Source organism: Pleurodeles waltl, chromosome 10, assembly GCF_031143425.1.
Source record: "Pleurodeles waltl isolate 20211129_DDA chromosome 10, aPleWal1.hap1.20221129, whole genome shotgun sequence".
Classification (NCBI taxonomy): Eukaryota; Metazoa; Chordata; class Amphibia; order Caudata; family Salamandridae; genus Pleurodeles; species Pleurodeles waltl.
Genome location: NC_090449.1, coordinates 427,679,104 through 427,696,025, shown reverse-complemented (window position 1 = coordinate 427,696,025; position 16,922 = coordinate 427,679,104). Strand labels below are relative to the sequence as shown.

At 50.7% G+C, this 16,922-nt stretch overlaps 1 protein-coding gene across 9 annotated transcripts in view; it reads left to right on the top strand.

The window, feature by feature from the left end:
- Positions 1–16,922, top strand: part of HMOX2 (heme oxygenase 2) — an 815,387-nt gene that overhangs the window by 251,192 nt on the left and 547,273 nt on the right. For 6 of the 9 annotated variants that reach the window (XM_069210692.1, XM_069210685.1, XM_069210688.1 and 3 more), the window contains one exon: positions 9,216–9,422. The exons of 1 other annotated variant lie outside the window; for it this stretch is intronic. In XM_069210692.1, the coding sequence (XP_069066793.1) occupies positions 9,298–9,422 (125 nt within the window). In that variant the 5' untranslated portion in view covers positions 9,216–9,297. Of the gene's footprint in view, positions 1–444; positions 509–3,564; positions 3,633–9,215; positions 9,423–16,922 lie in introns of all 9 variants that reach the window. 2 more of the 9 variants (XM_069210690.1, XM_069210689.1) reach the window with 2 other exon arrangements.

Below are 16,922 nucleotides of genomic sequence, written 5' to 3'. Positions count from 1 at the left end.
ACAAAAACTAAACATAAGTCAATCTAAATGCAAGTTGTAGTACAGCTTCTAAAAAAGGCGCCGACAAAAAAACAATAAAGATGTTTCATCAGACTACACTTTTGAAACACAGTCCATGTGAAGTTGGCAGGGGTAAAGGAGGTTGTTGAAGAGCACCATGGCCTGTCTTCAAGCCTTTTGGCTACCTTTAGCACCTTATAAGACTTTAAAACGCTCACACGTCCTTTGTTGAAGAGTATTGGTGCTACAGGATGGAGTCAGGTGGGCTAGGAGCGGATGAATACGGAGACTACTTCCCTGTATCAAAGAGTAAATTAGCTCATCTGTAAGGATAGACATAGCTGTTGCGAACTGCATGCTTTGTTTTGTGAATCCGTTTTTTTTGTTGTTGCTGAATTTGGTACTGTTACGCCTCACCCACTCTTTTTCACTTATTAATTTTAGTGTCTGAAAGAGATGAATTTTGAGCCTTGAAAACAGAAAGGCATGAGCACCGGTTGCATTATAGGTAGATACATTTTTTTTTTGTCACGGTGAAATTAAGTGATTTGCCCTAAATCCGAGGATGTTGAGCCTTCCGCCGATATTTAAACACTGTCCCCAGCTTCAAAGTCGGCTGCGGTAACTGTTATGGCACATCCTTATTCCTTTGCATAGAATTTGTAAAATTTAAAGGAGGTCAAGTCCACATGTAATTGTATTAGAAAAATAAAGCTCCACTGCTAACACAGTGAAATGTACGTAGGTGAAGCACACATAATACTGTAAACAAAATCCAATCACCCCAGATTCACTAAGATAGGTTCTCCTGTCACTTGGGGAGACGATGGCCAGCATAACTGACCTTCGAGGTGGGCAATCAGGTTTGATTCGCAGTGTCAGCCTAAGATCCTGTGATTGTGGGCAAATCATTATGACATTGGCGGTAAATCCCACTTGCCGACTACCGCCAACATACCGCCGCCGCTGCGGATATCCCCCAACCATATTATGACACACACATACCAATCTGTCACTATAAAGCCACACACACAAGTCCGCCAGCCCAAAGGTCAGTGATAAGCTGGCACTATCCAAACCCACACCGTTACGCCAACAGAACAACGCCCACAACATTATGACCCACAAATCACTGCGGCGGACATTCGATGGCCGTAAACCATACCGCCGTGCTCAAAATACACATTACCTAACAAAACAACACTACATTGGTCAATTCAAACTACACAAACCCGGCACACATACACACACCATACCCACACCACTATATAACACACACCCACATTACCCACAACCCTTTACGACTACAAACAATTGCCACCAGTGAGAGACTACAAGAGCACTCACACAACCAGCGCCACATACCACCGTCACCTATACACCCCCACGCACCTCACAACACACCCACCAACACATCACCCTACACACCCTCACCCACACCACTCACACCACTCTCATGGCACCACAACAACACCCCAGGTTCTCTGAGGAGGAGCTAATGGTCATGGTGGAGGAAATCATCCGGGTAGAGCTAAAGCTATTTGGATCACAGGTGCAGCAGATATCCATTGCTAGGAAGATGGAGCTATGGAGGAGAATCGTGGATCAACGCCGTGGGACAGCACCTGAGGACAAGGGATGACAGGAAGAGGTGGAATGACCCACGGGGGAAGCTACGTTCCAGAGCAGCAAGACACCAACTCGCTGTACAGAGGACTGGCGGTGGACCCCACTTCCTCCCCCACAACTAACACATAGGAGGAGCAAGTCTTGGCAATCATGCATCCTGAGGGCCTGACAGGAGTAGGAGGAGAACTAGACTCTGGTAAGTAAATTCCCTATTACTACCACCCCCTACCTGCATGCCATCACATACCCCACCCTCACCCTCACCCCCATCACTCCACCGCCTCCCACACACCCCTCCATCACACCCCACTCATCCCAATGCCAAGCTCTGCATGCAACACCAATGCATGGACACCCATCACAGACCTGTATGGACACCCATCACAGACCTGCATGGACACCTATCACCACAGCATGCACACTAGAGAGAATCACCTATCCCACCAAATAACTCACAGAAGGCAAAGTTGCTAGGGCAATAACAACCATAGAGGGCAACACACCCATGCACAATATGTCACACACAGAAACAATAACACTGCATTTACACCCCCACAGGTAATCCAGCCTTTGTCGCTGGCGAAGAGGTGCCAGCAACATCCAGTCCCCCCACAGAAGAGGCTCACAGTGATGACAGCAGCTCTGGTCACCTGGATCTGGATGACCAACCTGGCCCATCAGGGACCTCTGGACAGTCGGTCACCCAGGCACAAACTCACACCACCACAGAGCCTCCCACCTCAGGAAACACCACCACTGCACCCACCCAGCTTGCCCATACTTCTGTCCTAACACACATCAATCAGCAGTGTGTCCACCACTACAGGGACCCCAGGCCACCCCACAAACACAGGACAATCAGGGACCTGGGGCCAGTGGCAGTGGGCACATGGTTCAGGGGACAGAGGCACAGGACAACAGAGAAGCTGGGAGGACTGCTGTGCGACAGGGGAAGGACTTGCCCAGGGAACTGACCCTCCAGGAGGCACTCACCGCGATCCTGGAGCATAATACTATTCCCAGGATACGCTGCGCCAGATCATGGACAAGTTGCAGGAGAACATGCAGCTGCAGGAGGGACTGTACCTGGGATCAGGGAGGACTTGAAGGCTATCAACACCACCCTGGCCTCCATTGCAGGGGTGCTGGCAGACATGGCCAGCACCATGAGGGAGGCCGTGGCACACCACCAGGCCCCTAACACTAGCCAAACCACTGAACAGCCCTCCACCTCCGCTGCCACTAGTGGACAGGAGGCCCGCCACAGGACCAACAGGCCACCAGCACTCCTCCCCCTGCAGAAGGAGAACCACAACACAAATGTTCCCTGCGATCCAGGCAGAAGCCAGAGACTATTGCCAAGACCCTCACCAGGAAATAAGACTCTCCTGATTGTCACCATTGTGTCCCACTCTGTCACCCTGTCCACCTTGAACTGCCACTGCTCCCCTTCCTATGCCCCCTTGGACAGTGTACCTGTGATACAAATAGACAGGAATCTAACCTGGACTTTCCTCCATCATCACCCCAGCCCACTGCACTACCCCCTCTTCTTCAGAGCACTGCAATAAACATACTTTGATAAAATACAATTATGGTGTATGTCAAATGTTTTCAAAATGTATTTGTTTAACCAGGTTCAAACATTGCAATTCAACTGTACAGTTATGTTTAAATAGGAAAGACCTGTAGTTGGCTGCACTGAACACACCAGGAGCAATAGTGGGGCACCAAAATCTGCAAAAAGAGATGCCAGAGGTTACAGTGGGTGGGCATAAAAGTAGGAATACATAGCCTGCCAGTGACAATGTCACACATCAAACTGTCAATTATATGTATATTAACACTGTCTTACCTGTGTTCATTGGAAGTATTGACAAATAATTGCACTTTTGTTGTCCTCATTCTCTGCCTCCTCATCTTCACTTTCCACAGGGTCCACTGCTGCCACACGGCCATCTCCAGCCTCCTCCTCCTGCAGAAAAGGCACCTGGCGACGCAAGGCAAGGTTGTGCAACATACAGCATGCCACGATGATCTGGCAGACCTTCTTGGATGAGTAGAACAGGGATCCACCTGATAGATGGAGGCAATGAATCCTGGCCTTCAGGAGGCCGAAGGTCCTTTCTATAATCCTTGTTCCCCCATGTGCCTCATTGTAACGTTCCTCTGCCCTTGACCTGGCATTCCTCACAGGGGTCAGTAGCCATGAGAGTTTGGGGTAACCAGAGTCCCCTGCAGATATCGAGGGACAACTGTTGGCCACACACTCACCCTTAGGGCCCACACCATACCCATACACCAACATCCAATAGGTGGGAACCAGGGCTTACCCATTAGCCACACCCTGTGCCTCTGGAGGCTGGGCCATCACATTTGGGATGCTGCTATGCCTCAGGATAAAGGCATCATGCACACTCCCAGGATACTTTGTATTGACATGGGAGATGTACTGGTCCGCCAGGCACACCATCTGGACATTCATGAAGTGAAAACTCTTTCGATTTCTGAACACCTGTTCATTTTGCCGGGTGGGGGGAGGACAAATGCAATATGTGTTTTATCGATTGACCTAATGATGTTGGGGATATGTCCCCTTGCATAGAAGTCAGCTTTCACTGTGGCCAAATCCTCCACCTGGGGGAAAACGATGTAGCTGCACATGTGTTTAATCAGGGCAGACAACACTCTTGCTGTTTCAAAGGTGTCCTTTTTGTCTCTGGTTACAATGTCTCCTCCTAGGAAGTTGAGGTTTAAACCTTGTCGGGAGTGCGGGGGTCGCATGTCGGTTACGGACCCTCACGATAACTTCCTTTGATGCCTAAGTTCGAAGCATGTCGTGGAGGAGTGTGTGTCCTGCCAGAGCATGAATCCAAAGGCACTGAAAGAGAGAGAAGCCAAACTCTTCTCCATCTAGACGGCGCTGTGCGACGTGGGAGGTTAGTCCTATGGTGACTTCACAGCCTCAAAGCCCTCAGGCTTCTCCGGCGACATCGGTCTTCGAGGTGGTTGCACCCCAAGAGAGTCCACGCTTTTCGCCTGGGGTGCATGATTCTGATGCCCAGCCAGCGCAAGTGCCGAAGGAAGATTAGCGGTATCCTGCCTTCCCTGCTCCGGAGCGGATCTGGCAGCATTTTTGAATACCATGTTTAACTTGTTCAATGCTATGGCCCCTGCTGGTGCACCGGCTGGTCGCATGGGTCCTTTGGCATTCACATTGGGCTCCCCGGCCCCTTACAAGTCAGTGCCGTTCATGCCTTTTTATCCATCTGAGGGTGCTGGTTTGGCGCCGATGACATCGCCTTATGGACCTGTGGTTTGTTTGTGGTTCTTCCGTTTGGTCTTATTTCAGCACCTCGAGTCTTCACGAAGGTGATGGCGGTGGTTGCAGCAAGTCTCAGGAGGAAGGGAATATTGGTATTCCCTTACCTGGACGATTGGTTGATCAAAGCTAAGTCTCCAGAGCTTGTGCTGCATCACTTGCAAATGACAACTCAGTTGTTGTTCAGTCTGGGCTTTTCGATAAACATGTCCAAGTCTCACCTGGAGCCCTCTCAGCGCCTCCTGTTCATAGGGGCAGTACTGGATACAACATTGAGTTCAGTCTATTTTCCGCCTTAGTGGATTCAGGACATTCAGGCGTTGATTCCAATGTTTCAAAATGGAGCTGTTGTTCCAGTCTTCAAGGTCCTGCGCCTGCCTGGTCTGTTTGCTTCTTGCATTCTGCTGGTCATTCATGCGTGCTGGCACATGAGGGCCCTTCAGGCAGTGGTTTCAACACAAAGGGGATCTCGAGGAGTCGATACCGATCTCCAGAGATGCTGCAGCGGATCTACGATGGTGGACTGTGGACGGCAACCTTTCCCAAGGAAGGGCGTTTTCACTACCGCCTCCAGTGGCCACGGTCATAACGGATGCTTCCACTTTATGGTGGGTAGCTCATCTGGGGGACCTGGAGATCAAAGGTCTTTGGTCTCCAGTGGAACATATCAATCTGTTAGAATTGCGGTCGATACGTCTGGCTCTCAAAGCCTTCCTCCCGTCTCTTCCCGGTCAGTCAGTTCAATTCTTGACAGACAATACTACCATGATGTGGTATATCAACAAGCAGGGAGGAGTGGGGGTCATACCTTCTCTGCAGAGAGGCTTTGTGGCTCTGGTCCTGGGCTCAGGACCATTGGATTTGCTTGGTAGCAAATCATCTGGCTGGAGTTCTCAACATACGTCTGGACAGTCCCAGTCCGCATTTCTCAGCCGATCACGAGTGGCCTCTCCATCCAGATCTGGCCCTTCACATCTTTCGGATGTGGGCTTTTCCGCAGATAGACCTATTTGCCACTCGGGAGAACGCGCACTGCCTGTCGTTCTGCAGCCTCCAGTATCCGGTGCAAGGAGCTTTGGGGGACGCGTTTCAGATGTCTTGGGGCGACCAGTTGCTTTACGCGTTTCCCCCCCATACTCTTGATTCCTCAGGTTCTGAGGAAGATTCGCCAAGATCGGGCTCAAGTCATTGTGATAGCTCCAGATTGGCCGAGAAGGGTGTGGTACGTGGACCTTCTCCAACTCTCACTGTGCCCTCAGCTCCATCTCCCTTTCAGGGCAGACCTCCTCTCGCAGTCGCAGTGCAGGTTCTACACCCCCACCTCCAGAGCTTGCACCTTCATGCCTGGAGATTGAACAGTGGAATCTGAGTGCTTTTGCTCTCCCACCAGAGGTAGTGGATGTTATTTTATCAGCCAGACGACACTCCACTAAGATTGTTTATCCCGGCAGGTGGGCAAAATTTGTGGCTTGGTGTGGAGAGAAACAGATTGATCCCTTGAGAGCCCATCTGTCTGATGTGCTGTTGTTTGCTTTAGCGTTAGCACAGAAGGGGTGTGCATTTCTGACTGTCGAAGGCTATTTATTGGCACTGTCAGACTTTTTTTTGCCTTCCAGATCAACCTTCCTTGTTCAAATCACCTATTGTTATTAGAATCTTGAAAGGTTTAACAAAATCATTTCCTCCCACTTCATTTCTTATGCCTCTGTGGGATTTAAATCTGGTTTTAACTTTTTTAATGGGTTCACCGTTTGAACCCATGCATTCTTATCCTTTAAGGGTATTGGTCTTTAAGACAGTTTTTCTTATATCTATTATGTCTGCTAGGTGTGTGAGTGAGCTTCAGGCCCTTTGTGTCAAACCTCCCATTATATCATTCTTTGCTGACAAAGTGGTGCTGAAAACCCGGTCAGCTTAACTTCCTAAAATTGTCATTACTTTCCATATGGGTCAGTCTATTACCCTTTCATCTTTTTACCCTCCTCCTCTTTCTTCGAAAGAGGAAGAAAGACTCCATTGCCTGGAACCCAGAAGGGCTCTCAGTTTCTATATTGAGAGAACAAAGGACTTTCGGTTGGATGACCAACTCTTCGTTGGACATGTAGGAAAGATGAAACACAGAGCTATCCATAAAAGAACTATATCCAGATGGGTCATGGGGCATTAAGATCTGTTATACGTTAGCAAAGTAGATTCCTCCTGAGGGTTTTAGAGCTCATTCTACCAGGGCAAAGGCTGCCACTTCAGCTTTGGCTAGGGGTGTGCCAGTGTTAGATATTTGTAAAGCGGCAACTTGGGCTTCCCTTCATACTTTTGTGAAGCACTACTGCTTGGATTCAGAGGTCAAAAGGGATGGCCATTTTGCTTGTTCTTTGTTGCAGGATTTCTTGGTGTGACTAGTCAGGATCCCAACTCCGAGTGCGGTACTGCTTTGGGACTATATTCAGTCTGTGTTGCCCCCTCCAGGACCAGTGGCCTTGTACCATCTTCCGGCTGAGGTGCCGCCCCATTCCCAGTCTCCCTGAGGTGCCTGGCTATTTTCGACCTGATGCTCCTGCAGTGTTCTCTCCGTGTTGTTGCAGGAGTGAGGTGGGGCCTTGGACTTTCTGATGTGGCTCTGTGACCCACGAACATTGAGGACTGGGCAGTGTCCCTTGATTTGTGAATATTTATATACTTTTAGATTGGATGCACGTAATACTACTATACTTATCTTATTACACTCTTTTTACTCTATTGTAGTTGTCCTTGCATTATTCCTGAGGGGTGCGTGGTGATTATGTTATGTTACTGCATCTGCTTGTGTATATGGTGTTCGGGGTGGGGGTGTTGCGTGTGTGTGTGTGTCACTCTCTTTTTCCTCCCCCCCTTCCCCTGTGTGCTAGGCGGCAGTACTTATAACGTTCAATAGACTTTAGCTCAAACTAAGATGGTCACTGTATTTTTCAGCCACATAGAGTTGACATACCAGTCATTTTGTTTATTGTTACAAGGTGTACAACGTCTATTGGGCTGAAAGGGCTGCAGCCTTCCGGCCATGTTCCGTTGCCCAGGCCTGCAGCTGTGTGCATGTCTGTTCCAGAGAAAAAGCCTTGGCGGAGACAGCATCAGAACAAACATTCCCATTTCTCTGACAGGCACCTTCAGCTTGTTTTGCTTCTACAATGTTCTGAAAGAAGGCCATAGCGGGTCACAAATACCGCTCAAGAGCTCACCATATTGTTTTTCAAAATTTGCAGCACTCAAACTCAATCTCTCACACATTTAGGCCCAGATTAACAAACAGCTTTTCTGGGTTTGGGTCACAAAAGTGGCACAAATCTGTGCAAAATGTGTTTTAAAATTTATTTTCCAGCGTACAACCTGTTCTGCACTTGAAAGTAACACAAAGGAGTGTAAAGCTCGACTTTGCATTACTCCCTGCCAAGGGAGTGTTCCATGGGTGGGTCCCATGCAACCACCCATGTTTTATTGACACAAAACCCTATTTACTAACAATAGCAGACAGGGTTTTATGCCAAAAAATAAGCACCACTTGTAGTTTGGCCTACAGAAATGCTGCCTATTCTGGAAAATCGGGGGATGTGTTCCCCTCACTCTCAAAGTACTATGCGTCAGCCATATTTTCAAAGACTACTATGTTTTTTCACATTTCTGCTTTAGCATCTCACTAGCATATGCAACTGATCATTTCGGGGTTGTGACCTTTATCTCAAGTATGTGTTGCGTCAGGAGAATTCAAAATGTACCTGCAAATGGGATCTACGCGGTACATTTCCATTCACTGATACTAAAACAACAGTGTTGATAAGTGCAGAAAACTTACTTCAGCAGTTCACATGATACATTGTAGTCCCTTCTTTGACAGGCCTTTGCCAATTGTCCATGAGCAGTTTATACAATTTACAACAACTCGGTTACCTCTGTTTGTTATGCAGCAGATTGTATGACACATTTCAAGATTGCCTATTTTTTCTTAAGTAGTCTGACAAACCATGGCAGATCTTGTTCTCTTATTCCTTGGCATGAGGCAAACACTCTTCTGCCATTCGACCTAAAGCTAATGCAACAAAGAACACAATCACCTAAAATAAACCGGATTTATTGGCTTTGCCAATGCTTGCCATGACCACCACCACTCCTTCCTGCTACAGTTGTAAATTGACCAGAAAGCTCTTTGCCTTGCTGAGAAGGAAACGTGCAAAGCTTTGTATTCCACAGTATTTCATTCATGCTGATAGTTTGTGTTGTGCTTTCCCAACAGATCAAAAGAGGCATGGTCAGAGTTTAGTAATCGAAAGTGAAAGGCACGGAATACAAGTCAAAAAGAATCTGCGACCGTAGCAATGCCTTCAGATAAGACCGTTGCCCCTGAGGATTTTCAGGACACCGAAGGTGTTGAGGATATTGCAAATAGCTCCTATGCAGAGGACATGCAGGACGAAGACGGGGGAGAAGGCAACGGGCTCAAGTGAGTGACGAGTCATTAAACTGAAATTTAGCAGCTTCTTCAAGATGTAATAGTTCATCAGAAACTTAATGTAGTCATCTGCAATTGCTCCTTGTTAGAAATGGGGTTTCTGGTTGGCTAGGGTATGCACCTCAGCCAGGCAGAACTTACCCACTCTAGTCAGGGCAAGGGAGTTACACGTCCAAGATAACCCCTGCTCACCCCCTTGGTAGCTTGGCACGAGCAGTCAGGCTTAACCCGGAGGCAATGCGTAAAGCGTTTGCACAACACACACATACATGTGACGCAATATCCCCACCACAAAGGAAACACAACACCAGATTATATAAAAATACACTGTATTGTACACAACGTAATTATTAGACAAACATCACATAACAGTACTATCCTGCTACCTTAGCAGTTGTCAGAACACGTTACACATTAATTACTCTGCAAACTAGCAGTAGTCACACATAACACACAGGTTACTCAGTATTCTGCAACATAAGCAGTAGTCAGGAAACACGTTATCACATTAGAACACTTGTCATAAGCATATCATAAAACGCCCATAGTAGGAACATTAGAAAACCTATTGCAAGTTAGGGAAACATATGAGCAAGTCATGCCCATAAAAGGAACATGTGCACACATATGTCAAAGCATCATAGAACAGGTAGGCAATATATCATAATGGCAAAGTCTGTAGAAAGAACTTTAGACTATAATCATATTGGTCCATTTTAAAGTACCTGGGAATGATGAAGCAGGCACCTTCCGTGCCTGAAGACAACTAACGGGGCCCCGGCGCTCTTCTGCGCAAAACGGGGGCCTCCCTAGACTTGGCAGATAGAGAGGGGCAGCACGCACCCTCTCTGATTCCTTGCCGGGCCCCTTCTGGGACCCGGGATCATTGGGGGGCCCCCTGGGCCTCCACCGGCCCTCTCCAGGGGGGGCCCAAGCCTGGAAACCTTTAGAGGGGGAGGGGGGCGCCTCGCACCCCCTCCTAGGTGAAACGCAGGCCCCTCCGGGGACCCGCTAACTCCTGGGGTCTCCCGGGACCTCTGTGGCCCTGCCACTGGGAGACCCCGAGATAAAAGACTCCTGGCCCGCGAGGGGGCCAACAAGAGAGCTGGGGGCCAGGGCGAGCCTCCGGTGAGGCTGCCGCCCGGCCCGGAATAGCAGGAGAGTCCTCTGGGACTCCTGCATGAGAGGGAGAGGCGTCCTCCTCTCCCTCTCCGTCCAGATGACGTTGCGGTCCCAGGTGGGGCCGGCTGGTGCCCCGGGGGCGCTCCACAAAGCGCGCGTCCCCCGGGAGCACGATAGGAGCGTGATAGCTCCTTCTTTCACTTCTCCTAGTGCCCCGGGGGCACTAGAGAGGGCGCAAACCTCGCACCTGGAATCAGATGCTCTGCCCGGGCGGCGGCGGTGATTTCTTTCAAGGAAATGCGCTGTAGAGAGCGCAAAGGCACTATGAGGCTCCCGGGTTGCGGCGGTGAATTTCCATCCAGCGCTCTTCACAGCGCTAAGACAATTATGCAGCCTGGGCTGCGGCGGTGATTTCCCTGGGCACAAAAAAGGCGCTTTCAAAGCGCTACGACACTCATGCTGCCTGGGCTGCGGCGGTGATCTTCTGCAGCATTTCCATAAGAGCGCTTCTCCCCTAAGCGCTAAGGCAATATTAAGAAGATCGGTGCAGGGGTCAGGGGCCACAGCACCCTGCCCCTGGGAACAATAATCAAGGAAAAGGTACAGGGCTGGTAGGCCCAACTACAGGCCAGCACAAGGGGTGCAGTTGGTGGCAGTTCCTCCTAGTGACCAGGCAGGTCACGGGTCAGCACAGCAGCAGCAGTCCATGGCGGTTTCCTGGTGAGTCCATTCATCAGCGTTCTGTGTCCGGTTTCAAGTTCCAAGAATGTTCAAATTGTGGGGAAAATTCCCCTGTACTTATAGTCCTTTTTTACAGTGTTTTACAATGTTAGGGAGAGGAGGTTCCAGCCAGTTACAACTGGTTCTGGGAGTGCCCCCTCTCTCCTTTCAGCACAGGCTCCAAACATCAGTGGGGGGTTAACGACCCTATTGTGTGAGGCCAGGGCACAGCCTTTACAAATGTAGGTGTGCCCCGCCTCTCCCTTCTCTCAGCCCAGGAAGACTATTCAGCATGCAGATGCACCTAGGTGACACCTCCACCCTCCCTGTGTACAGGTTGTCTGAAAAGTATGCACAAAGCCCCAACTGTCACTCTGCCCAGACGTGGATTGAAGTCAAGCTGCAAAACACCAGAATTATGAGCACAGATAAATGCGCACTCTCTAGAAGTGGCATTTCTGTGATAGTAATAAAAAATACACCCACACCAGTAAGCAGTATTTATTTTCACCATCACAACCATACCAAACACGCCTACGCTACCCCTCATAAATCAGACAATACCCCTTACACATAAGGCAGGGCATTTCTAATGCAATCCTATGAGAAGGCAGCACTCACAGCAGTGAGACACCAAGTTAGGCTGTTTGTCACTACCAGGACAGGCCATGCAATATGGCACATGTCCTTCCTTTCTACATACATGGCACCCTGCCCATAGGGCTAGCTAGGGCATACTTTAGGGGTGACTTACATGTAGTAAAAGGGGAGTTCTGGGCCTGGCAAGTAAATTTAGATGCCAGGTCCCTGTGGCAGAAAACTGTGCACACAGGCCCTGCGCTAGCAGGCCTGAGACAGGTTTGAAAGTCTACTTCAGTGGGTGGCGCAAGCAGCGCTGCAGGCCCACTAGTAGTATTTAAGTTACAGGCCCTGGGTATAGAGATACCACTGTACAAGGGACTTATAGGTAAATTAAATATGCCAATTAGTTATAAGCCAATCATACCAACTTTAGATGGGAGAGCACCTGCACTTTAGCACTGGTCAGCAGTGATAAAGTGCTCAGAGTCCTAGAGCCAACAACGAGAGGTCAGAAAAACCAGGAGGAAGGAGGCAAAAAGACTAGGGATGACCATGCGTATGGCCAAAAGTCCAACACAACCCCCTACCAGCCAAAATCCAGGGGAGAACAATCAATACCTTGATGTACTTTCCTGATTGGGGCGATAGAACAAGGACCCAGGCCCACAACAGCAGGGGCATTTTCCAGTTCTACACCTTCCTGACTCCACTGGGATCTCTCTGTCAATGCGTCCCAGGCAGCCTAGACCAACCCACGGGGATTCTCTAGCTGCCAATGGCCAGAACCAGGCCCCAGGCCATCTAGGAGCCTCTGGTCTCTGAAACCATAATGAGTGGGGGGCGGTAGCCCCAGGTGCAAAGCAACCTGTCTCCACTCCATTTCCGATCAGTTCAGGGGCTCTACCCTGCCACTGATCCACCAACCTAGGGTCCGCACCCATAGGTTCTACAGGGGCTAGAGGCGAGGCTCTCCTCCCTCTACCCCTCCTTCTAGGATCCCGCCCTCCTCTCCTAGGAGGGGTATCACCAGAATCCACACTTGCCAGGGTGCTGGGTACAGCAGCCCTGCACAACTTTCTCGCCAGCCCAGGATCACTACCTGGCGACTGACCACCCAACCTAGGGACGACACCCTTGGGTTGCACCGGGGTCCGGGGCGGGCTTCCCCCTCCCTGAACCCCACTTCCAGAGTCCTGCGTCTCCCCACCTCGGGAGAAGCCACCAGAAGTTTCACACAGGGAGGGGAGCACACTAACCGCCCCCCCCAACCAGATCAGACTTTACCCCCTGAACCTGTCTATCTAGTCCAGGGACGACACCCTTAGACTGGACCAGTGCCCAGCGAACCAGGACTTCCTTGGGAGCACACGTACTCCCCATCAGGTCAGAGTTTACCCGCTGAACCTGATCATCCAACCCAGAGTCACCACCCTGCGGTTGAATCCTTGCCTGGCACACCAGGACTTCCTGGGGGGCACACCTACCCCCCACCAGGGAAACACTTTCCCCAAGGGCCACACAAGAGTCTGGCTGGCGCAGGTCTCCTGACCTCTGCCCATCTGACAGAGTCTGGATTCCCCCCAGCCCAGAAATGGTCTCACCAAGGTCATTCCTGGGGGGCTCTGCTCTCAGAGCTGACCCCTGACCCTCCAGGTTCTCCACTGGGGCCCGCAGCCCCCTCTCAACCCTATGCCTGGATTTCCGCCTCCTCCGCTGTAGAGCAAGACTACCAGACACCAGGACCGGCGGAACGCTATCACCAGCCACCCACCTAAGTCCTAATGACAAAATGGGATCCTTCTGAACAGCTGGCCCTACGGCACAGGTTAGGCTCACCTCCTGGCGTTCACTCATGGAACCTTCAGGGGCGGTATCTTGGGCACCTTGGGCCTCAGCCCAGCCCCATTCCCTCTCCTCAGAGACGGGACATGGGGTCCCTCACCCATCCCAGTCCACTGGGACCTACCTGGGACACTCCATTCCTTTCCCACCACACCTTGTTGGGAAACACCTAGACCACTCTCATTAGGAACACCCCCTAATGCCACACCAGACCCTCTGGTACGCAACCAGAAGTCTGCCTCCTTTGCAAGCTCCCTGGGGTCAGAGAGCTCACACCCTGACAAGTGTTGGCGTAACTCTGAAAAACAACAACAAAACAGGTGCTCTCTGAGAATCAGATTAAACAGCCCTTCAAAATTGTTTACTGTGCTACTCTTCACCCATCCATCTAGTGCAATGCAGCAATCCTCCACAAACTCCTCCCAAGACTGGTGGGACAGTTTCTTACCACCCCTAAACCTTTTTCTGTATTCCTCAGGGGAAAAACCATACTTCACAATCAGTGCGTTCTTCACAGCGGAGTACCCCTCCCTGTCACTCTCTTCTAGAGTCAGTAGGGCATCCCTCCCCTCCTCAGGAATAAAACTCCCTAGGCCAGTTCCCCAATCCTTCTCAGGGATCCTGCGCTCTACCAGAGCCTTCTCATATTCCTTTAACCACGGACGTATGTCACCCCCCTCTTGGAACCTAGGTACCAGATCTATGGGTATGTGAGAAACATCTTTGCTACAGCACTGTACATTGCTGCCACCACTGGACTCCACCTGCAGCGCTGGTGAGTCCAGAACCTTCAGACTGCGCTCTAGAGCGAGTCTTTCTCTGGCAAAGGCCCTCTCTGCCTCTGCCATTCTCTCCTGTACTAAGGCCTTCTCTACCTCAGCCCTTCTCTCCTCAACAGCTAGGCGCGCTAACTGCAACTTCAGGTCCCTCTCTTCCCGCCTATCTCTTAGCTCATCAGGCGTCAAGGAATGAGAGGTAGCCCTGCTTCTTACACTGGACCCAGCAAGGGACTCCCTATCACTGGGGCCTTCCCTGTCAACTGGCGTCCCCAACCGGTCATTCTCACCCTCCTGATCAGTCTCTCTACCACTCTCTAGGGATGAGGTCTGGGAGCCCTCCCATTGGGAACCCTCGCTACATTCAGGATCCTCTGGGTACCCCCTACGCACACTCCCTCCCTGGGTAAATGTCACAAACCTTTCAAAGAAATTCAGAGATCTCCTGAGGTCCCCTTCTACAGGCAGCCCTCTCTCTCTACAGAACCCCTCTAATTCCCCCTGCGTATAAAACGGCAGGTCCTCTAAATCAAAGGTAAGCCCCATCTTGAAAAGGTACAAATAACTCAACTGTGACAATCACAATACCCAAGCGTGAGAACTGAAAACAGGAAAAATGACCAAAGAGAGAAAGTTAAGAGAAGCCAAACATGTGATGGTCTAAACGCAATCCTTGTAGTGAAACAATGAGTCACAATGGTATTGTGCAAGCGCAAGTCCTATCCTCACCGCTGACTTCCAATGTTAGAAATGGGGTTTCTGGTTGGCTAGGGTATGCACCTCAGCCAGGCAGAACTTACCCACTCTAGTCAGGGCAAGGGAGTTACACGTCCAAGATAACCCCTGCTCACCCCCTTGGTAGCTTGGCACGAGCAGTCAGGCTTAACCCGGAGGCAATGCGTAAAGCGTTTGCACAACACACACATACATGTGATGCAATATCCCCACCACAAAGGAAACACAACACCAGATCATATAAAAATACACTGTATTGTACACAACGTAATTATTAGACCAACATCACATAACAGTACTATCCTGCTACCTTAGCAGTTGTCAGAACACGTTACACATTAATTACTCTGCAAACTAGCAGTAGTCACACATAACACACAGGTTACTCAGTATTCTGCAACATAAGCAGTAGTCAGGAAACACGTTATCACATTAGAACACTTGTCATAAGCATATCATAAAACACCCATAGTAGGAACATTAGAAAACCTATGGCAAGTTAGGGAAACATATTAGCAAGTCATGCCCATAAAAGGAACATGTGCACACATATGTCAAAGCATCATAGAACAGGTAGGCAATATATCATAATGGCAAAGTCTGTAGAAAGAACTTTAGACTATAATCATATTGGTCCATTTTAAAGTACCTGGGAATGATGAAGCAGGCACCTTCCGTGCCTGAAGACAACTAACGGGGCCCCCGGCGCTCTTCTGCGCAAAACGGGGGCCTCCCTAGACTTGGCAGATAGAGAGGGGCAGCACGCACCCTCTCTGATTCCTTGCCGGGCCCCTTCTGGGACCTGGGATCATTGGGGGGCCCCCCGGGCCTCCACCGGCCCTCTCCAGGGGGGGCCCAAGCCTGGGAAACCTTTAGAGGGGGAGGGGTGCGCCTTGCACCCCCTCCTAGGTGAAACGCGGGCCCCTCCGGGGACCCGCTAACTCCTGGGGTCTCCCGGGACCTCCGTGGCCCTGCCACTGGGAGACCCCGAGATAAGACTCCTGGCCCGCGAGGGGGCCAACAAGAGAGCTGGGGGCCAGGGCGAGCCTCCGGTGAGGCTGCCGCCTGGCCCGGAATAGCAGGAGAGTCCTCCGGGACTCCTGCACGAGAGGGAGAGTCGTCCTCCTCTCCCTCTCCGTCCAGATGACGTTGCGGTCCCAGGTGGGGCCGGCTGGTGCCCCGGGGGCGCTCCACAAAGCGCGCGTCCCCCGGGAGCACGATAGGAGCGTGATAGCTCCTTCTTTCACTTCTCCTAGTGCCCCGGGGGCACTAGAGAGGGCGCAAACCTCGCGCCTGGAATCAGATGCTCTGCCCGGGCGGCGGTGGTGATTTCTTTCAAGGAAATGCGCTGTAGAGAGCGCAAAGGCACTATGAGGCTCCCGGGTTGCGGCGGTGAATTTCCATCCAGCGCTCTTCACAGCGCTAAGACAATTATGCAGCCTGGGCTGCGGCGGTGATTTCCCTGGGCACAAAAAAGGCACTTGCAAAGCGCTACGACACTCATGCTGCCTGGGCTGCGGCGGTGATCTTCTGCAGCATTTCCATAAGAGCGCTTCTCCCCTAAGCGCTAAGGCAATATTAAGAAGATCGGTGCAGGGGTCAGGGGCCACAGCACCCTGCCCCTGGGAACAATAATCAAGGAAAAGGTACAGGGCTGGTGGGCCCAGCTACAGGCCAGCACAAGGGGTGCAGTTGGTGGCAGTTCCTCCTAGTG